Consider the following 24,381-nt stretch of genomic DNA (forward strand, 5'->3'; position numbering starts at 1 on the left):
TCAAAAAATTTATGCTTATAGACCATTTTTCAAAAAAGAAAAAAGAAAAAAAAAGAAAAGAACGAAAAAAGAAAAGCGTATATAGAGCAAAAGAAAAAAAAAAAAACTTTCTGAGATATGAGAATTAAAGTTCAAATTTTCACTGTAGAAATGTCAGCGATCCTTCATTGTTACACCTTGAACTATGATCTATAAATGACCAAATTTAACACATTGAAACAGCAATATGAAGAGAAATACGAAGAAATTAATTCAACTCTCGAAATCTTTTCTCTCCTAATGTTATATATTTCAAAGTCAGATTACTGAAGAAAATATTGATGATATATTTCTGGGACTACTACTATTACAATAACAGATACAAATAATTTAAGTATAAAATAATTTCTGAAAGTCTGATATAAAGAGCAAAAATATTTCATGGATTAGCTAACATAGCAATATAATAACACTATCAATATTCTAAGAAATGGGTATTTTAAAATAAGACTATAAAATAATGCAACGATATCAGTGAAAAAGTGAACCGTATAAAAATACTAATAATATCAGAGAAATAATATGATGTAAATAAGTCAATACAACAAATAAACAAGCTATGTGAAAGATTTAGGCTAACATAAAAGTCTACTTCATTTAAAATTACAGCAAAAAAAGATAATATATAGAAGTTTAAATGTCACTTCTAAATAATCCTTTTTAATTGCATTTATTGAAGAAAGCAAATATGACTGAATAAAAAAAAAAAAAAAAAAAGAGAAAAAAAGTTTCATCAAATTATGAAAATTCTGGTGAAAAAAAGCACAAAACATGTAAAGTGTAAAAGTTGATAAATACTATATAATAGAATAAATCACATATCGTTTCAAATCGTAGCATCCTTTGCTATTAAAATAAAGCATATAAGTTACAAATTTAGAAAGTTTTTTAGCAGTACATTCTTACGTAGGGTTATTTCGAAGAAGTCGTAACTCACGTATTCACTCACGCAACTCTCCCTCATTTCTTTCATACGCTAAATGCATCACTTCATTGACTCATCATAAAAGTTAACGGTCGAGTCACACTTTGTCATACGTATGGGCCCGACCATGTCATAAAAATTATATTAAGAATGTACGTATGACATAATTTCACGTTTCATATTTTATCTGTATGATACCCTGAGTTTCAATTAAGGTTAATAACTTTAGACTCTAAGTCATAGTAAAGTGAGAAAAGCTTATACGTGAAAAAAGTGTACCTATAGATTTTTAGGCCGGGCCTGTTTTTATTATTTGCTACGTAATAATTAAGTCATTGGTAGTTAAGTATTATTGTGATTATTTATATTGTACCTAATTTGTTAATTAGTTTTTGGGTACAATTGTTAGAACCATCTAAATTTACTGATTAATTTTAAATAGTCCATAATTTGAAATTATGCGATGCGATCTTAATATCTTAATTAATTCTTTAGTGCTTTGCTGCATGTTCATACTGAAGCGATGCCTATCACTGATAATACTAAGAAGATTATCAGGGATTGCAGATTGAATGACATTGAGTCAGTTAATATATATAATATATTGGTAGTCATGAAAAAAATAGTGTGTGCAAGTCAAATTTTTTTTTTAATGAGTCAAGAAAAAAGATTTACTTTGCGTAGAATTCACATCTTAAGTTGCTGTTTTTGCATGTGATATTTTTTAATCTACAGGATGAATGTTAACTACGGTGGAGGTAGAAGACGTGCGGTGAGTCGGCAAACGGCTGAAGAACAAGTACTTGACCGGATTTCTCGGAATGTAAGCGCTTCTTAAACTGTATACTCGACCATAATTGTCGCGCCATTATGTTAAAATTGATGATCTGGAAAACGAATTGTTAAAAAAGATTTAAATTCTTACTGCAGTCAACACTGATTATGTAAATTTCAGGTTCCCCAGCGACTCTTAATGGGACTTAGATTTCTCCAGTAAAATCTAATATTAAAATTTTAATGAGGCGTTCCCTGTTATTCATTCCTCACGTTACTAGATATAATTATTATTTAGGAAAAGACTTTGGTTTTTTGTTATTTAATCAGTTTTCAACAAGGATAACCTTATCGCTCTAGTCTTTTCGAGTCTAGGAAAATGAGAGCACTGCAAATATTATGATTGTTGGCTTTAAATCCAGTATGAGGTTAATTTAATAAAAATAAAAAAAATTTTGAAGGCAGAAGAACGGTTGACTCGTAAAAGACAGGCTCGTGAAGAAGCGCGACAGATACGTTTAGAGCAACTCGAAAAACAGTATCGAGAGGTAACACCATATTTCACTCATTATTATCATTTGTTACTATAAATATTTGTGTTATTATTATGATTATTACTATCAGTACCATTATTACTTGTTTATGCTTTTGATGTTTTGTCGTTAATCGACCTGGTTAAAAGCTGTGAAATAACAAAATAATTGCGAAGGAATGATTAAAGAGAAAAAGATTTGGAAAAATAATCAAAAACTGGTAGTAAAGTTAGAAAGATGATTAAAAATAAAGTTACTTTGACCTGTTTTACTTCAACGTACTGTTGTAGTCCCATCTCATCTCAGAAATGAAAATAAAGAGGGGAAAAGCGAGGTATGGTTGGTTTTTCATCGTTAAATTTTGAGATTGGAATACATTTTATTTGAAAAAATTAAATTGATAACAACCTTTTATTGCTTGTGTTAAATATACAACAGTAAGTTTTCTGAAACTAGTTTCTGAATGCTTTCTTAGGGCAGGAAAGAGTAGAGCTAGTGTACTCTTACTACTACAACAGTTCCCATTGTCATTGTATTGGTTGTTTCCAAAACATAAAAATTTGATGCGACATATACTATCTGCTACATTTATTAATTTTGCTATGTCATGAGAAATCTTTGATAATTTTACCAGTTTCCACTTAATCTTATCTTCGATTCTGCGTTTACTGTATGCCATTAAAAAAGTATTCATATGTAGGCAAGATCTTTAATTCATGAATTGCTTTAGCTCTCCACTGATAATTGTGCACTTGTCAGAAAAAAAATCTACAAAATTTTCTTATTTTAAATACAGAACATAACTATTATCATTTAAATATAATCGAAACTTCTTAAATTTTCAACATTTATAGCAAGACTGAAATGATGTTAAGTTTTTGAACAATTGTTGAGATGAAAGGAGACAATAATAATAGTTGGAAATCTCGTCGGTGTGTTCTGTTACTATATTTGGTATTCATTTTATAGGCTGAAACAGATGGTTGCAAAGGTGATGAAGAAGACATAGTAAGTTTTTTCTCTATTTCAAAATTTCTTTTGGAGTATTTATCTTCATGTTTTCTCTGCTTATTTCTAATTTAACGTTTTACGATTCATCCGAACTTAAGAAACATCTTATAAGATTGTGGATCCTAATTTAACATATTCTATACTCAATGTTTGTCAGTATAAACGTTCTCAGATACAAATTTGACTCTTATTTTATTAAATTAAATATCAGTATAGAACTCTTACAAAATTTGCAATTCAAAATATGTTCTAACAAAATTGATTTGAAAAGTTCTCACTTTCCTAGTAAATTATGATTTATTTCATTTATTGACAATTTTAACTGCATGCGAAGCTATTTTCAAACCTAATTTTTTTTTCTACTTTTGAATTCTAATTTGGAAGAATCATTTATTTAAATTGTAAGATATATTCAGTTTTGTTATCATATTGTTGAAAGATTACTGATATTCTCGTTGGGCTTTTAGTATATATAGCTGCTGCTTGTCCTTATATTGCATACTTTCTAACAGAGTCGTCATTTTATTTAAATTTTATTTGTCGCGTGCATACTTATTACGTACTCCAGTATTCATACTACCATTTTATTTATTGCTTCAACGCGTATTATTTATTGATGAGTGTTGAACATTACTTGTGTGTTGCGAGTGTTGCTTTAGTTCCTTTATTACCTTAAAACTCAAGATGATCAATATTACCTGATGGCGTAATCAGTTTTAAATTTCATATAAACCTTTTCTGCTTGTAGACCATTGTTTTAATTTTGTCTTGGCGAAGGATTGACGGAGATAATTTATAATCACTATGATGAAAGTGACCCATGTTCGTTGTGTTATATTTTTGTCCTTGTTGCATAGCATTGTATCAGGTTACTGTCCTGAAAATCCTATTAGTAAGACTCACTTTTGACTTTTTTAATTTTATGTACTATGTTTTTGCCTAATTTTTATTTATTACTAATGTGTGCATGTGTTTGGCATGGTTTAGAAAGACAATATTCCGACAACATCAACATCTCGAGGCGGTACACCGTCCAGAGATAGCAAAGCATTGGAACGGGCAGCCCTAAAGGTTTTTATTTTATTTTTTCAGGCGTTTTGTAGGTGACGGACTTGGTTTGGGATTTATTGAAATTGAATTACCGATAACTTCTTTGTTTGCATGCAGTTTAGCTTTCGTGAGGATCTGTTTGGTTTTGACCAAAATTGAACACAAACTTCTCAATTTTACATTGAAGATTTCTCTGTAGTTCAATATTTTAAGGAAAAAGTAAACGAATTGCAAAACAAATTTCAACGAGCCATGTTTATGTATTCCCAATTAGATAATGAGAAATCAGCCTTATTGTATGAAATTGATTTGCTGAAAGATGAAATGGAAGAAAAAGAGCAACTTTTATCACAAGCTAACCGGGAGTCTCGTGATTTAGCTACTGTTAGTTATTTTTACCTTATCTAACCTAAATTCTTCAATCATTATTTCTCATCAAAGTTAACAGTGATTTTAGTATTCGATTTATAAATTGTTTCTGAAATATGGAACGAAAAACGTCCTTAGATCTCATAATTCCTTAGAATGTATAAAGGTTTACTCATAATGAAGAAAACTTATGATAAGCGTTATATACTTTTGGTATAGAGATATTAAATATTTGGTCTCATATTCAGCGAAATTTCAAATATTCAGTAACAGTTAAAAGTAAACTGAAAACTAGTTTCAATAAGTAAAATTCATTTTAAAAACTCGAGGCATAAAATTCATTTATTTAGACTCTAATGTGTGCATGAATTATTGTCAAATAATTCAGGAAGTGAAACTGCTAAAACGTACAATTGATGGTTTGAATGCTCAACATGCAACGCTACGATCGGAAATAGCGCAGCGTGATCAAATCATACAGGTAGTTATATACGTAGATTGCTTTGGTTGCATTCAATGCATTTACTGCTGAAATATGTTGATAGACTTTCGAATTATATCCGAATGCGCGTTAGGTCTACAAATTAGCTAACCTCTTATTTATCCGTTTATTTTTTGAAATTGAAAAGAAAAACGCATCAGTTTAAGAGAACAGTTTGAATTTTATTATTCAATAAATTTTGCACGACATGAATTTTTGGTTTCTGTCGAATAAATTAAGAGCATTCTGCTGGATGTTGTTTCTGTTTGTGAATTTTGTCTATTAGGCTACTAATTTTTTCTAGGAGAACGGGTTAGTTTTGGCGGAACAAGAAAAATCTGATGCATTGTTAAATGGCACGGATAATGTGTAAGTTATTTTTCTTGGATTTTATTACTCGATGCATACAGCTAATAATTTCATCGTTTCTTAATATGAGATTAAAATGACTTCCTGCATTTTGATCTCGTTGATGACTTTTTTTTTCTGGCTTCTTTTACTTGATAATTGTTACTTAATCAGCATAGTTATATGTATGTCTTTTTGAGGTGTATTGATACTTCATATATTATGATTATTCCAAAATACAACATTTTATAAAAAAATGGGTTGCATTTTTTCCCATGCTTCTTTTTATAACGCAATTAGTCATCACCACATGGATTGGAATAACAGATTCCCTGGGAAACTTCTGCGTGATCTTTATGTTTAATTTAGATTAACTATGAAATGATGAACTGAAAATGAAAATATAATTAGAAAATCCAGGAAGTTTATAAAATTATATACATTGTAAAGCTCTCAATTCTAATTAAATGCTAGTTCAAACTTTCTTACCTGCAAGTTTAAAAATTAATACTTTTTCCATTAACACAAAAAAAAAAATATTTTTTCCATAACACAATGATCACTTTTTATTGCATCGTTTAGATTTACTTTCTTCTGCAGGTTTGATAAAGAAGGAAGATATTTTCTTTCAATTTACAATAATTTACAGTTGGGTGAAAGGTTGCAACTATCTATTACTAATTTTTAAGTCATAATCTTCAAAACTTTCTTAATAGGATGCTGAAAAACAGCAGTATAAATCTCGTACTAACACAGTTAGCATGAAATTTATACATTCTTTCCCAACTTGACATTATGAGATAATGTGGCAAGATGAAATCGATTAATTCATTAAGAATATATTTCGCAACGTAAAAAATAATTGTACGTGGTAGCACCAACCTAAAATTTATTGATGATGATGGTTTGATTATTTTTAAGATTATTGTAATAATTCGGTGATGCTCTAAAATAACGGATTCCATTATTAATTTATCTCATTATACAATCAGTTAATATTAACTAATCCCGTGTTAAAGAAGATTAGGACGATCGGAAGATTTTATCTGAAAAGCGGCTTAAGGTCAAAAATTCCTTTTCTATAACATTTTTCCTTTTTTATATAAATGGCAGAAAAAAATTACGGTATAAGATGACAAAGTTGAAAAACAAATAAGCGATGAGGGAATTTCAGAAGAAGAACGGAGTGCCATGTTGGAATTATTGCTAATTCTGTTTTCATTAATTATCAGATTTCTGATGTGATGAGAAAAATTCATTTGAAAATCCTACATTGCTACACTTTGATTTTTAATGGCACTGTTTTTTAATTCAAAATGGAAGGAACTCATTTCGACTTAGTCTGCGAATTTTTTCTTAGTGTTATAGTCTATTGCAAATTTTTGAGTTTTAAGTCAAAGTTCTTTTCTTAAAGTCTTATTATCCTATTTCAATGTCTATTTCAATGGTAAAACAATGAATTCATGGAGCTGTTGTAAGAATGTTTTTACATATTTTTTGATATTATGATTTATGAACGATAGACTATTATTTAATTTATTTAATTTTAGAAAGATGCTATCATTTATCATTATTAATTTCGATTATACTTTTACTATAAACTGTTATATTTAAGCCAAACAACTCCACTGATATTTTCTCAAACAACGATAGCACTTGTTGAAAAAGCAGTTCCTGGTTCCTCTTCAATAGATGAAAAAGTTAAAAGATTAGTTGATGTGGTAAGCTTTTAAAATAGAGCTTTGTATATCACAGATAGAAAAAAAAAATAATTATTATTATCTAGTAATTAAAAAAAAAAAATTTAAAAAAAAAAAAAAATAATTATTATCTAGTAATTATTTGTCGACTTATTGAGATATCTCAAATATAACGTTTTCCTCCTAAATAGTTCTATAGTTTATTACTTTAATTTTCATTCAAAATTTTTTCAGAACAAAAAAATGCGTCAACAAGTGGAGGAAGCAGAACAGTCATTATATGTTCGTAGAACAGCTCGTGCCGATCTTATGAATAGCGCACAGAATGGTATACTTGGTGATGAATTACAAAGTGTGCATCAACAATCTTTTTACTGCTTTTTTCTTTTTCTTTTGAAATTACTTGTGAGATAGCATAGTTTTGATTGTTTGTCATGTTAATATAATTGATTTAGGCAATAAGCCTTTATAAGATATCAATTTTTACGATAATGTTTAGATATTGCTATGTTTTACTTCTGTTACAACACATAGTAATATGGATTCTGGAATATTGGAAATAAGGTTTAAGATATATTAGACAATGAAAGTATCCATGATAATAGAATCTATACAGGTTGAATTATTGTTACCAACTTTTGTATTTAAGCTAACAATTTTAAAATCATTTTAGGAGATGCAGCCAAGCAACTAGCAGAAATCAAATTTAAACTGCAAGAAGCAGAACGTGAAAATACAAATTACCAGGGCAATGTTGGTTTTTAGTGTTTTTTGAATTGAAGATGAATTTTTCCTTTGAATCTTATAGAATCATTTTTATAAAGGAAATTATACATAGGTTTCTCCACTGCTATATTAAAAAACACATTTTTCTATACATTAAATTTGAAGAAATTTGCATTTGTAAGAGGTTTAATGAGAAATTTGACTGTTTTTTATCTAAATCATCTTAAATGATATATATATATTCTTATAGCTAATACGTGTAGATGGACAAATGAAGAGGTATAAAGCAGCTGCTGAACAAGCAGAAAAAGAGCTTTTAGAATTAAAATCTCAAAATCGACAGCTGAAAAAAGAGGTGTGTTATTTTCTTGGTATGGGAAAACTATTAATAATGTGTTTCTTTTTAGAGGTCTCTTTATTACTTCTTTAAATTTTGTTTATTAAACAATCATGGGAGTCAAAGGCTAGAATTGCAGTTAATTAATATTATTGATTAGAGATATTATCGTTGGAAAAAGAAAACATGGAAAATATTTTCGTATATTTCATGTAATTTTTGGCAAAACAAAGTAAATATTTGCTAATTTGGGAATTATTTCAAACCAGTAAGTGTTATGTGTTATGAGTGATAAAATTTTGAAGATAAACAGAAGTCAAAGGATAAGTAGGTAAGTGATTAAGCGAGATGAATGTAATGGAAAGTTGATGAAAACCAATAAGTATAATTTTTCGGATGAATGAAAAAACTTTATGGATTATTCTTAAGTAATAATTAGCATGACAGAACAAAGCATTACTGATATTATGATTAAATGATATTTGATATGAAAACTTAAATGATATGAAAACTTCATGAATAATCATGGCCATAATTTACTAGTGTTGCATAATACTATTCAATTCCTTGTGAATGCATAAAATTTCAGTGACATTTATTACAATAAAGAAAAAACATAGAGCATGATTTTTTCCATTTCTCATATCTGAGTGAAAAATTTCAATTCTTCATTTAGCAGAAAATGCTGATTGTAACTTCTGAAAAAGAAGATGGAGGAGCATTATGCCCTGTTTTCCGAGGCTCCCATTTTTCATGTTTTTTAATTAGAAAAGCTTTCTGAATTGTAGAATTAATGCGCCAAATAATTTAAGGTTAGAATGACGTCAACTCACTCCAAGTTTTTGTTTTTCTCTTTTGTTTGGGTGATAGTTGCTTCTGCTCACATTATTGTTGTTGCATTCAAAGGCAAAATGTGAGTTGATTAACTTACAGATTTGAATTAGTTTAATTATAGAGTGTGGTTAGCACATAATGAAGACTGATTGCATTCTCGAGATTTATTGCAGCTTCGTGATAAGGATAATGCTCTGGACGAAGCCAAAGAAACAAATCGTCATTTGCAGAATAGAATTGAAAAATTACGTTTATCAGGCTCTCGAAGACCTTTATGATTGTGAAACTGGAAATTTCTTATATTATCTATTCCTCCAGCAACGGTTGCTTTTTTAGATTGTCGGTGTGCTTAGATAATAAGTTAATCTGTAGTCTGGTGCTAATGTTTTAATTTAATTTATGCGAATTATTTGTTATTTTTTCACCAATCGATTTTTATCTATCGATTGTTGAAATTATTAGTTCAATCCCATTAATTACTGCTATTATGATATGAGGCTATATGACACACTTTCTTTTGCTCTATGGTAATTTCATAGTTGTTATACATTATCGATTCTACCGTTGACTTTATGAAATTCTCTCACTGTGGTCAATAGCTTACAGACTTCAGAGATATTGTCATTGTCATAGTTATGTTAGTCTTTAAATTTTTGATAGTACTTCGTTATCGAATTGACTTCTCAGTAAGTGAACTTCGAATTTTTCATGCTTTTGAACTTTCCAACTTTTTTCTTTTTTTTTGTTATACGCGCAATACTGATTGCCAAGATAAGTAAGCTAAGTAAATAATTGCTGTTTTATTGCTGTGATTGTTGTTCAAAAAATGATTATGTTGGTAATTTGATGGTGATTTATAATGTTTGTGTTATATTTTTATTAACTGTATTCGAGATTTTCCTAGACTAAAATTTTTTGTTCTGATAAGCAAGCAAATGATATTATCGGAATTTTTTATTTTTATGATTTTAGACGCTAAGGCAACCTTTTTAAGCGCAATTATCCGTAAACGATCGCTTTTTATTTTATTTAAATTAAGGATTAGTTTATAAGATCATACATAATTCTTATCATTAGGATGCATATAATTTTGAAGGCGGAGCTGAACGATATCCGTAAACATTATAAATGACACAGGGGCGTATCAATCTTCCTTATCTTCCGGTTGCAGTTTCTCTTGCATTCTCAAAATCATTTTTAGAATAATTATGTTGATGATGAGTATGGTAAGCAACATCAGTAAAAGTACTCTTCGTACTTTCTTGCTTCTCATTCTAACTGTAACAATTGCATCAACTTTTGAGTTTGGTGAGCTAATGGTGAGTTTCATAATTTATTATAATTTAAGATGATAAGTAAAGAGAGAGAAAAAAAAGATAATGAATAATATATATATATGTATTTATCAATCTTACCACTGCACATCATTCCTTTCCCCATTTTTACTCGATGAAGTATCAAGTCGATAATTTATATTACTATTTAAGAGATAATTTGTTTGATGTTTCTTCCATTACTTATTATTATCTGTTCAATATTTAAATTGTTTGTTTATCATTCGTTAGGTAATGCTTATTGCTTAAGCAAAAAAGAAAAAAAAATGCTAATAGTAATAATAATAATAAAACATTGTGAAGACCATGAAATAAATGCTCAAAATGTTTTAGTCTTTTAGTCATTGTACAGTAGTTTATCTTTTCTTTCTTTTAAAAATATGAGTGTATTCATATTATAATCAATCATTTTGCATGCTTTTGTTATATTTATTATGATTTTATTACTCTATTATAGTGATAGTAATAGTAAGTTGTCATAAAAGTAATTTTGATATCAATCAAGTTACAAAAAAAAAACAATGAAACAGTTAATATTGATGATTAATCCTTATCCTTATATGTATCTATAAATAAGAAATCAGTTTGATTGAATTGATGAAGAATGAAAATTCGGTCAAATAATTTGAATTCCTTGACCTTAAAAAAAGCGAAGAGAAATGCTGTAAATATTGACTTATTTTAATGTTACGTAAAGGAATGAAAAAGTGGTCTAGAAGGGAAGGTTGTTTCTAGTATTATCTTTATTAAAAGTTATTAATTTATATGTGATACATTGATTTATTACATATTAGACAAATATGATAACACTAAGATATTGATTAATTGGATACATTAATTCTATCATATTCCAAATCTGAATTTTTCTAGCTAAAATAAAATTTATTTTGGAAAAACCATTATTTGTTTGCAGTAAACTAATAGAAAAATTTGTAAAGGTTGTAATTAATTAATTAACTGGAATCTTTGCCGTTACATTAGATGAACCTATTTAAGTAACAAATATTGAAGTAAATTGTATTTAAAAAAAAAAAAAATCAAACTTTTTTCAATAACAAATATTGAAGTAAATAGTATTTAGAAAAAAAGAAAATTAATTAATTAAAATTCTTCCAAATAGTCCGATGATAATCTTAATATAAATGATATGAATAAATTAATTTTTTATGTATAAGAAATTGAATTTAACTTAATAAATGATTTTTTTTAAAAAAAAAAAAAGTGTAAGAATGATGATAGTATTAAAATTGATGAAAGTATGCAATGACAGTGTTTAAAATTATTTGATGAAATTCTTAATAAATGATACGAGAAAGATTAGAAATACTGGAATTTAGCATTTAATATTTTCTTTTTCTTTTACAAAATGAAGAAAATGTTGCCAAAGAAGAATTAAAATAAAAATATTGGAGAGAAATACGAATATTAATGGTACAAAATGATACTGTTAAATTTTATTGATTAAGTTGCTATTATCTCCACGAAATTTTAATTCACATACTTATTAAAACATATGCATTTCAAAGTTGCTTACTTTTTTCTTTTAAATAATTTATTGAAAATAGGAAACTCTCAAAGTGCTTAAATATTAAAATGAAATTTTCTACCTTTTTCATTCTTTTTTATCTTATTAAATGAAAACAAACTGTTTATTGAAATTAATGAAAATATTTCCATAAGGTAAAGAAATAAAAAATAAAGTTAAAGATATTTTATTTTAAAAAAATATGTCAATATTATTTAGTGTTCATTCATTTATCAATTTTTGTGCAACATTTTTTTTTTAATCTATAAAATGAAAATAATTTATGCTAAAGAAAAAAAAGCAAAGATATGACAGAAAGAAAAGAATAACAAAATTGATAAATGATGAATAATATCAGTACTGATAAGGAGAATAGCTTAGTGTAAGCCCATTGTGATTATCTTATCATTAATTTCTATTTCTATTGCTTCATTTATACAACTGTAAGAGATTTTCTTAATTAATTAATTAATTAAGATTTTTTCTTTATTAAATTTTATTTGGAAATAAATACTACTATATAAGAATATACTTCGAACACAAATTTGATCTGATCTAGTATGATTTGATTTAATTATGTCATTTAAAGCACTAATTATCATTACTATTATTATTATTATTATTATTATTATTATTATTATTATTATTATAAATATTTTCTTGCTTTCTAGGTTTTCAAATAAATATATAACATTTTGTGATAACAACTTACTTTTTGAATATGCAAAGTAATATTAAATTGAATTTTGGAAAATTTGTTTATTCTTTAATTTTATCTATTAAATTGATAGTTTCATTTTTTTTTTCTTTGATAATTTTGATTTCGTATAAAAAGTTACACATATAAAATAATATTGAATTTCAATCTGAAAGATTAATTTTAATTCTAAAATGCAATGAATATTGAAAGAATTATTTAAAGATACCATTTTTAAATTTCATTTTTTGTTGACATATTAGTATAATTTCAAATAGATGAAAAAATGATATGTATGACAGCAAAAAGGATAAAAAATTATTTTAAAAAGTACATTATTAGTGTATGATTAATTTTAAAAATTCAATTAATATAATTAGTGTTGATTGAATTTTTTTTGGACTTTTTTAAAAGCATTTTTTTTGAAGTTTGAATTTGTTAAATCAAAAAAAAAATTTTTTTTTTCTTTAGAAAAATCAGATGTAATATAAGCACATACACACATATGTAAGTTTTTTTAACATATACATATTTTTTTTTATTCATTATTAAAAACAAAAATCTGTTAGTGAAATTTTTTCAAAATTTTTATATGAAATGTTTCGCAGTTATTTATTTTTCATTTTTTGATTTTAAATTGATTTTTTTAATTTTAAAAGAGAAAAAAGAATATAATGGCAGATTGATAATGCATTGTTAATATATGAAAATGATATTATAGAATTGAAATTAATAAAATTGTTAGAATTATAAATGAAAAAAAACTTAGCATTCATTCATAATACAATGATAACAATTTACATTTATTGTAATACAGTTAAAAACCAGTGATAATGTTAAGATTAAAAGGAGAAAAATTATTGAAATTTAATGAAATTATTTGCATTCAAATAATTACTATTTAACTGTGATATTCAATGAAATTATTATTATTATCAAAAATATAAATGAAAAAAGTACTGACATTATCATAACATAGTGATATCATTTGAGTATAAAAGAAATGAGAAAGAATGAATTATTGAATTAAAAAAAATGGTCAAATGTTAATAAGTAAAAAAAAAAAATTTGTTTGAGGTATTTCATGAATTGAGTATTAATTATTTGTGACGAATTTTTATCTAAAAAAAAAAAAAAATATTAATTAATCAATTTTGTGATAGTATGTTTACCTTCTTCATATCATTTTATATAATTTAGTATTTTATTTTTTTTTTTTTTTTGAAAAAATTATTTCTACCATTTGCATTAGTTCAATTCTTTTATATTAATGATATTAGTCTTTGCTATTTTATTTGAAATTATTTTTTTCTTTCATGAAGAAAAAAAGATTTAAATTTAATAAATTTGTTATTAAAATTGAAATTATTTATTTCTAGTATGGTGATAATGAATTACAAGGAGCATGGAAACGAAGTAATGCAGAGCTTATCAATGGATTAATTGGGATGGATTTGGGAAAGTTAGCAAAAGCTGGTAAAAGGAGCCGCACATCATCGATGATAACAAATGATGAAAATATCAACAATGATATTCGATTTAAAATGAATTTGAAAAAATTATTATCAAATCAGCGTCACTACTAACTGATAAACGTTTATTTTGCTTATCATTATTTATTCCAATAACAATATTATCATTATTAAATGATAACTTTTCCATTATTCATCCTTTACATGTTAGCATTTTTTGCAAAATAAATATATGATCACATAATGATAAAAAGAAAAATGATAATAATCGCTGAAAGATATTGATAATCATTTTATCATGAATTTTGTTCAAATAATTTAATTACATCAATTGTTTTGTTGAAGAATTAAATTAGTTTGATGAATGATGGAACTTTTTATATGCTATCAATAAAGCTTATCATTTAATTTATCATAAGTCAATTAATAAGCGTTTCAATTTTTTTTTTTTTTAATTTGATTTGATAACTAGCAGCATTCAATTTCACGCGCAATAATTAATCATTTTGCTAAGGAATGATAAATGTGAGAAAGGCAACAATTTTCAAACATTAAACTGTTAAATGATTAAAAATTAAACTGATACTAATGGTAGATAATAAAATGAATGAAGAAATCATCATTTTCCTTTTTCTTCTCTCTTAAATTGAATTATTTATTGATAACAACTGATAAAGAAAAATATGCTAACTTATGATTTTAATCTTAATTATGGTATCAAATTGTGATTTTATTCTTTAATGTAATGATAATTTGACAGGATAATGATTTGATGTTATCTGATGAAATTTAATTAATAATATGCTTAGATTTAATCAAAATTTAAATCAATGATACTCGTTTGCTCTTATCTAGCTTTGTTTAATCATTATGATTATAGCAAAAAGAAAGATAACAGATCGATACACTAATTCTAATTATGTAAATTTTATTGTTATACTTTATTTGTAGCAATTATATTACTGAATCATACGATATAAATGCATTGAATTTAACATCCATTTAATTGCTTTATTTCTAATTAAACGAAAAAGTGTAGTAATGCAATGAGAAATATTATTTACAAAATGAAATGAAAATGAATACAATGGCAAATAGATTTCCAACGAATAAATCAAATTGAATGTATTGAGTTGAATGGACCTGAATTGAAGTAAGTTGAACTGAAATAAACTGAATTGAAATAGGCTAAAATGAAATAAATTGCAATAGAATAAAGTGAATTGAAATAATTTGAATTTTTTTAAAAAAAAAAAAAAAAGAAGGCAAATTATCAGAAAATACATCAAATAAATAAATGAAATTACAAAAAAAAAAAAAAAGAAAAATGTATGAAAAAGAGTTTAAATTTGACTAATATAATATTGATAAAAATTTATTTTTGATTATTTTTAAAGGAAGAAAAAATCAGCCTTGGATGCTTACTAATAAAAGTTTTACTAGAACTTTAACGAACGTATAAGAATTGAAAATAAATGGTAATGAATAAAATTGATTTTTTTTTCAGGTGTTTTTATTTTAATCAAATCCATTTCTTTTTGAAATACAAAAAATTGGAAAAAAAATTTCAAAATGAATAAAATAATTTAAAGGAAAAACGAACCACAAAATAAAACAAAGAAAAAAGATTTGAGTAATAATTGATGTGTAGGATATTTTCTATCATAATTTAATAAAAAATTATTACAATCATTACTGTTATAACACTGCTAATGCTATTATTGAAATAATAATCGTTCTTTTTTTTTAAAAAAAAAAAAAAAAACTTTTCAAATTTCCATTAAATAATAAGTACAAATACTTTTTCGTAATTTTTTGAATACTCATATTACAATTTTTAACCATTTCGTTTATTTATTTCTTTTTTTTTATGCTACTGAAATATTTTTATTATTTCTCATTCTACAAACAGATGAACTGAATTAAATTGATAAGCTTTTTTAAAACAAATTTATTTTACAAAGGATATAACGCAATATAAGAGTTACCCGAATATTTGAATATACTATTTCTTTTTTTCATCTTATTATTATTTATTTATTTATTATCATTATCACTATTATCATTCGTTACTATTATTTTCAAAAGAAAATTAAAAAAAAGCAATGTGTGCCTAATTGATTTTTCCATCTATTCCTAATCTATAATTAAAATCTTACCCATCTCTTTGTCAATGAAAGGAATCAATTTTATTTAAAACTTAGCAAATTCCATTATTCTTCTTTCATTCTTAAATATAAAATAAAACAAAATAAATTCAAAATATAAAAATGATACTATTTAACAGATTTATGTAAAAATTTGCTCACATCATAGACTTATTTTCATTTCTTATTATTGGTTATTTTCATGAAATTTTTTTCCTTAAAATAAATAGAGAAAAACTGCTTAGCATATGAATTGCGAATTTTGAATGTTCTTATTAAATCCATTCATTTTTAAAAATTCTTATAAAAAAAAAGTGTTCAAAAGTTATTTAAAGTAAAGTATGATACAAAGTTTAAAAAGAATGGAAAAAAAAAGAAACTATGTAAAACGAAAAATAGATAAAAATGAAAAGATAACAACAAACAGTGGAGATGAATGAATATTGTCTAAAATATTGACAAGAAAAAAGAAAATTAAATTTATACATTTAAAGATTATGAAACAACAATTTCGATGTAATAATTGCAATAAAACAATTGTAAAAGATTATTAAGAAATATAGTAGAAGAGGAATTTTATGAAGAAAGTACATATAAGAGGTAAAGAGAATGCTGAATAATTTTTTAATATTATTTTACTAAAAAAGAAAAAAGCTTGATTCATTAAGAAATTTTCTTTACAGCCTCTTTTCTTAATCACTACTAAAGATATTCTATTTATTTCAATTAAACTATTTATGATTTTAATATTCTGTTATACTTTATCAATAAAATGATAATATCAAATATACTATGTGTTTTAATCATTATCAATTATATAGTTTTTCCATTTTGCACTAAGTGCCGGAAGAAAAAAAAAAAAAACGAAATGCTGCTTGTATTTAATGAAATATATGAAATGAAGCGTTATTTTAATTTGAATCAAGATATTCTTGTTTTTGACAATAATCCAAATATTTAAGTTTTGATAATAATTGTAATAAGGAAGTAAAGCGTACGTATTATCACTGTACTTTACTTAATGCATAAACAGTAGAAGTAAATCTTTTATTAAATGCTTCATTGGTTTTTAAATTGATTTCAACCATTTTTGAAACAGAAACATGTATGCCCATCATTTCTTGAAATACAAATAACGAACATGTCATATAACATAACAAAATACAAAAAGAAGGAAATGTTTGAGCTGAACTAAAAAAAAAATTATTTTTTCACGAATTTCGCAAAAAAGTTGAATAGCAAAAAAGAAATTAGCTCAACAGAAATGAAAAAATATTTCATATTTTTTCTTTCTTTCATTCCCTAAGAAATTCAAAAAAGTAACGACTACTCATCACTTATGCAAGTCTTTCATACAGTATTAACAGATCTAAGTGAATAAAGAGTGGATTCGACTTTATCCTTCTGTAATTGATCACCAGAAATCTTATCATTTAAGTTTTTCCTAAGAAATAAAACTAAAAAATCCATTTATTTTGGATTTAATAATAGCCGACAAAGCAGCCATAAATGAATATAAACAACAGAAGAACAAAACAATTCAACATATCTGATAAATTTTGGGTTTGTTGATATAACGAAAACTTCGTTTACCAAACGTCCCACGCGAAAATTTATGTCGTAATCGTCGTCGCAATGGAATACCAACCTGAAAAATTCAATATGATCGAAAATGTTTTCAGTTATTTTAAGCTGTAAAAAATATTAAAAATAAATTTACAACACATGCATTTAACTTGCATTGCATTAACATAATTTTTTGTAAATTGAAAAAGATAAATCTGATCTTTCAACTTCTATTCAAAATTGTGATAAATAAGCTATTTAAATCAACAAATCAAGGTTACCATAGAAGAAAACATTAACAGTTCACAATTTTGGAATTTTTCAAAATTTTGCAAAAATATGTACGTCAGGTGAAATTTTTTTTTTTTTGTATTGCAATGTTTAATTTTCTCATTATAAATGAAACGAATACTTTGAAAACCATTTATTTCAAAAAAAAAAAAAAATGAATAATCAACATAAAACCAATTAATACTTACTACAGCTTCAATTTCTTTCTTGTACCTCAAAGCCACTTCTTTCACGTTGATCGGTTCTTGCTCTTTCTCCAAATCAACAAATTTTAATATTAGGCTGCAAAAAAGGCAGTTTAATTTATAATAGCACAACTTAAGATGCAAATCAAAAAAAATGACAAAGTAACTGAAATGTGAACCACTACACGTCTATATCTCAAAAGATTTAATTATCGTTCTTTAGGATTATTAACAAGCGTTTATGTATAGGTAAAAGTGATTTTTAATTTTAATAATTCGATTTTTCTCAGCATCAATTGCTCTATGGCTCTATGTAATCTCTTTATTTCCCTTTATAATTATTTAATTCTGGCAGTAAACACTATGATTTGATTAGAAATTCACTGATTTATCAATGAATTTGAATGACATTTTAAGAAAAAAGGAAAGCTGTCAAAATCAAAAAATAATAACCTAGGACCACAAATATCTTGCAGAGAATAATGCGATTTATTGAAAGAATCAAGATTATTGAGCGAATCAAGCTCATTAAATGGAAACTTCTTATCTGCTGTAACTCCCCAACATCGCATCAATGCATCCATAGCGGCCATATCGACTGCTATAGATATCGTTTCACCAGGACCTTTAGATATTTTGTTAAAAATACAAAAAGTAACATATTTAAAATAGAGAGCTTTAAAAACAATTATAATGCTAACTGAATATCTACATAAATAATCAAAAAATAAAAGGATAAGAAAGTTTGTAAAAGAGGTTTACTTCCTTGTGAGCAAGCCAATTGACCTGACCCTTTATTCTTCCTCCCTCAATCCCCTTGTATTTGTCCTTATTACTAAGAATTAAGTATCGGAAACTTCAAAAAAGAAGTGAACATCAAAAGGATTTGAAGATCGCACTAGTACCATAAATCAACAAATGCATAAAATATGCTGTTCATTTATTTGATCTGCGCTTATTGCCCCATGAACTTGTCACATCTAGGGGTCAAAAAGTGCCGTATGGAAAGTAGTTGTCTTTTTTCCATGATGAACAATTGACTCTGACTGTTTGACTAAGAAATCTGAAGTAGAAACCATTTTAACAAATAATTCTATAAATGACAAATTATTTGTCAATTTAATCCCTTACGCAGTGTTTCTGACTATTGTCAAAAAAGCGACAGTTGAGCCATTGCTAAGGATGTTAGCTTTTTAAGGCTTTTATCTATTCCGTACATCGATTATTCACGCAAAGTACTATAAATTGCATCAAAGTCTTGCTATCACTATACCTTATAAGACAAATTTCAAACAAATTGAAGATGACACAGATATATTTTCTATGAATCTGGATGTAATAAAAATATGCTCCCTCTCTCTCTTTAAAAACGAAATAGATTTCAATAACACGAAGAAATCTTACATTAAGTATTAAAATTAAAACCAAAAGGTTAATAGTCAATTTATATTTGTAATCGATCTTACAATATAATAAATCTTGTTTAAAGAATGGGAAAACGCTCTAAGTTGTCAATTTGAAAGCCAAAACATTTCAATTCAGATAAACTAAAACTATGCTGATAAGTATACAGTTAAATATAAAATAGAGTTACAACTCTACCAAAAATAGAACTGATTTACATAAGCTAACTTTCAGAAATATTTTTTCCCAGCTATAAAATATTCATATTTATGACAATAAATACAATCTTAGGAGATAACTCACCAAAATTCATTGCTAAAGTTATGCAAAGATTAATAAATTACTAAAAATATGATGCGAAATTTCCTTAACCCAGTTATCAAATTAAAATTTCTCAAACCTCATTATTCATCTGCAAACGTCTTTACAATAAAGGTGGAATAAATACTGGAACTGAAGATTCGTATCAAGTCACCTCTTCATGTAAATTTACAAACAATCGGAAAGTAGTTGCAGTGGAAATTTATATTAAAAGTTAAACTCTATTGGTAAAAGAATTAATGTATCGATTTGAAATTCTCCCCTCGAGGTCCTTCTATCTTTGATTATTAAGTATTTTGTCATCTTCATTTTTGCTTCCAATTTGCAACATTGTTAATTCAATTCCTTACCAGAGTCACTTATTGTAATCGCTTGCAAAGAATAATAAAATAGTACCGTATTAAAACACTAAAGTAGTGAACCAAAAATTTACAATTTAAAATTGAAAAAGAAAAATTTAAAAAGAAATTCAGAATAGAATTTGAATCCGGAATTTAAAATCAGTTATCTAACTCACTACCTTAATCATTTTATTTGTGATTATTTATTTGACTATTCTATTCATAATACTGGTATACTCTGCAATGAGATCTTTTTATCATCTCATCAACCTCTATAAAGTCTAACATAATACTCGATTGGTTTCTTCACACTGCAATCATTTTACTGCATCATTCCATCTGAACCATAAACTGATGATCTTCCTCACATATGTTTTCGAAGATTTTATTTTACCTATTACCGATCTTATTATACTTATAGATTTTTTTTACTGCATAAATAACTAACGCTTTGTAATAAAAGCAGTCACTAAAATTTTGGAAAGAGAAACTTTGAAGCAATAAATTTAAATATTAACCTTGTCCAATAAGTTTTTTATTAGCATAGATTCCAGCAATAAATACTGGTTCAGCACTAATTTCACCGGCAGAACGCAACAAACGGGGTTCTATTTCCATACCACTTCTGGAAGACATAAAACACCGAAGTACTGCAAGTGGTTCCGCTAATGGGAACACCTCCTCGATATCCAAATCAACCAGTTGTGCCATAACTACATTTCGGATTAAAGCAATGGCTCTGTAATTTCTTTCAATCAATTCATAGCAATAATCTTTATTCTGCAGATAACAAGTATCTTATATACTTAAAGATTTCATTCGTTATCAAATGAAGACTACTGAGTTATAAATACCATGGTAGGATGTCTTCTGATATTAATAAAATCGTCATATCTTCAAATGTTTAAAAAACTCCCTAATACTTTTATCACTTTCTTAAAAATCTCAACATTTTGGACCTCATTACTAAATTTTGCTTATGGTTAAAAAATCTAAAAATACGGTTTTACGGTTAATATCACTAACGGATGAAAGTTTGTCCATCTTCTTTCTAAATAAAATTTACAAAACGGCCATCACGTATCATATTTTAAAGCACAGAGTTTACCTTTCATATGGTAATGCTGCGATAAGAGCTTTAAAAGCATTACATAAAGAAACGTTCGACGGTGGGAATTCGGCAGTACGGATCAAATTATTGATACCCAAATAAGTAGCCAAATTAGCGATCTGTTCATCAGCAGTTAGTTTCAAAGCTAAACTAATGATGAGTTCCTCTGGAGCATTAAGCAGGCCGTATCGCAAGTATGCACAGGTACTCTTCCATAAAAGTTCATTCCCTGTAGTTTATTGTTTATCATATTCAACTGAACAGTAATCTAGGTTCACAATAATAAGCATAATTTATGAGAGAATAAAGAAAATTTTCAAGTTATATGATCAAAGCAATTGTTTGATGCGCATTAACAAATCCAATTATTTAATAGCTATCCAATTTTCCTCTACTCATATAGCAGTTAAACACTATTCCTCAATCATTTTTGGATAGCAACGGATAATTTTTAAATTTTTTTTTTTGAAAAATTTTCTAAACTTTCATTTCGTTCATTCTGAATTTTACAATATTTACAGAAACAAAGCAATGCTAACCAAGTTGAATAAGTTGTTTGTTATGCTCCTTTATTTCATAACTTTCTTGTTTGCTCGGCTGAGCATTCGATGATTCCTCCGCTATATCAGCTCGTTGGTAGAAGGAACTATCGGTTAGTGCTCGTATTAGCACATCCTTATCCGTTTCTGGAGCATCAATTCGATGGCCAAATGCATAAATTTCAGAATCGTAATTCCTTTAATTAAAATGATCTTTGTGGTTCAAAAACCTTCCTTAACCTTTTTCTGTCTTTATTTTTCCCCTAAATCCTTCAAGTGAAAGGAACAAAAATTCAAAAAATGAGTAATGAGACAAAAAAAAAGAGTATTTGTAAACAATGAGATATATCTAAAGACCTTAATAAGCTAGACTTAATAAGCTAAAACACTGTGTGTGAATGAAAAAGGTATAAATGACAGGATGCAATGCTAAGGGTCAGCATCATACCAATTAGGATATGCAGATCGACTTAATAAAGGTTCAGCTCCAGCTAACATTCGTCGATGATATAAATCTTTTAAATATGGCCTTTCCCATCTTGCTCGGATAAATCGACCTTTAAATGTCATATGCCAATACAATTAACAGTTTAAATATGCTTTGCTTATTTCTTAATAATTATTTGAGCAATACTTATGAATTAGAATTTTCTAGAGATTTTTCTATCACTTCACAATCCCTAATATCTTTTTTTTTTTATCTTAAATGAATAGCTATCAATTTATAGTACAAATAAAATATGAAATAAAATTTGATGAGAATTATTTATTGTTTCAGATATAAACTTCAACAACATCATATCGGTGACCTTTACATATAGCTTATATTATTACATTTGAAACTACTACATTCACGAACTTTAAAAACTTCTAAATTTTATTAATTTGCATTAATCTTATAAAAAAGTCTTAATAAAGTGAAATGTAACATTAAAATTAAATCTAACAGATGAAATTTGAATTGGAAAAAATTTAAACAGGAAAAACTTACAAAATATTGATAACACTGGCCTTTTTGTAACAGATAACAATGATGATATTAGTGATATCATAAATGATAAAAGCCTAGCTGCAAGCGCTCTTCCATTAATTTAATATCATTGGCATCACCAAACGAAACAGCTGAATGCCGTAAAATTTATTAAATTAAGGCAGCGGATAACCCGGGAAAGAGGGAATTTATATAGATTCAAAAATTAGTTATACCGTGGATAGCTTGAGAACGAGTGGAATGATGGAGTGCCGACGATTGTTAGATAATTTCATAGGTAATGAGAGGATCTACTGCTGTTGAAACTCTTACTATTACTATGATAGCATAATTTGAAGTAATTATTGAAATATAATTGAAGATTGAAATGTATAGCTGTACAAGCTCGCATGACTCTTTTGTTTTTTGTCACAAATTTTACAGGAAAATGTATCGGTTAGGCGTGCTTTACAATGATTTCAACAAAAGACATTATCAGTTCAAATGATGCGTATATCAGAAAGGATTAATTTATTATTATTTTGTTTCTTTTATTTCTTATTTTTTAAGCAAAACGAAATTTCTGAAATAGATTCAGTGTATGAAGGAAAAAAGTAATGTAATACATATATTTATTTACTGTTTAATTCATTTTGCATCAAATTTGATTGTTCCATTATTTAATTTTTGTGGAATGACATTGATATTTGTCCCTTTTTTCTATTTTACTTTTTATTATTGCTAACATTTTCCACATATTTGATATAAATGAAAAATGGTATAAAAGCAAATCGTTTACATTATGATTTGCTTCTATAAGATTTTAGTTATTTAGTTATTTACGACAACTTATGTCCCAGTACTGGAAGTATACAATTTGCAATATAATGCATCACATTTCAATAATGTCGAATGTATCGTAACCGTATATCATGTTCCGAATATGCCGGATCTGACGATATGTGACATTTCATAGAAATGTTGGTTCTGTCGTCATATGTGTCGCATCATTTCCTCTTACTCGAAAATTCTATTTGTGTTTTCGTGTAGTGCCGCATGATAAATCCAACGGTGTGATGCATCGCTTTATAAGAATACCAATCCATGATCTCCTAAGACAATTTCATCAAATCGAATCCTTTACTACAGCTGCCTTATGCAGTAATTGAAGCAGATACTAAAGTTATCACAAAACAATAAATTTTGATTTAAAATTGTTTTTCTGGTGTACAGCGATAATTCAGCCGTCAGCATAATAACAGAGACAATCACACTGAAACTATTTCGATTAGGTCAGAGGTCGTACATATATGAACTTCTGCCTATTGTAACCATGGTCATTCAAATACCA

General features: G+C 26.5%; 3 protein-coding genes across 3 annotated transcripts; 2 read left to right on the forward strand and 1 right to left on the reverse strand.

Moving 5' to 3' along the window:
- Positions 1-1,700: 1,700 nt before the first annotated feature.
- Positions 1,701-9,405, forward strand: Bma-flap-1 (LD07988p, putative; the record flags this gene model as incomplete). Its single annotated transcript, XM_001896707.2, has 12 exons — positions 1,701-1,787; positions 2,200-2,286; positions 3,241-3,279; positions 4,270-4,353; positions 4,546-4,716; positions 5,090-5,182; positions 5,487-5,551; positions 7,146-7,251; positions 7,465-7,582; positions 7,904-7,983; positions 8,207-8,311; positions 9,301-9,405. The coding sequence occupies 12 exons, from the start codon at positions 1,701-1,703 to the stop codon at positions 9,403-9,405; spliced, it is 1,140 nt and encodes a 379-aa protein (XP_001896742.2).
- A 945-nt stretch (positions 9,406-10,350) lies between these two features.
- On the forward strand, positions 10,351-14,269 carry Bm5652 (Uncharacterized protein; the record flags this gene model as incomplete). Its single annotated transcript, XM_043076427.1, has 2 exons — positions 10,351-10,446; positions 14,063-14,269. The coding sequence occupies 2 exons, from the start codon at positions 10,351-10,353 to the stop codon at positions 14,267-14,269; spliced, it is 303 nt and encodes a 100-aa protein (XP_042932361.1).
- Positions 14,270-17,842: 3,573 nt separating this feature from the next.
- Positions 17,843-23,112, reverse strand: Bm3147 (Uncharacterized protein; the record flags this gene model as incomplete). Its single annotated transcript, XM_001893843.2, has 8 exons — positions 17,843-17,950; positions 18,348-18,441; positions 18,798-18,969; positions 20,929-21,149; positions 21,519-21,750; positions 22,061-22,257; positions 22,509-22,617; positions 23,052-23,112. 8 exons carry the CDS (start codon positions 23,110-23,112, stop codon positions 17,843-17,845), a joined length of 1,194 nt encoding a protein of 397 aa, XP_001893878.2.
- Between the last annotated feature and the right edge of the window lie 1,269 nt (positions 23,113-24,381).

Source organism: Brugia malayi (genome assembly GCF_000002995.4).
Source record: "Brugia malayi strain FR3 genome assembly, contig: Bm_v4_Chr1_scaffold_001, whole genome shotgun sequence".
NCBI classification, from domain to species: domain Eukaryota; kingdom Metazoa; phylum Nematoda; class Chromadorea; order Rhabditida; family Onchocercidae; genus Brugia; species Brugia malayi.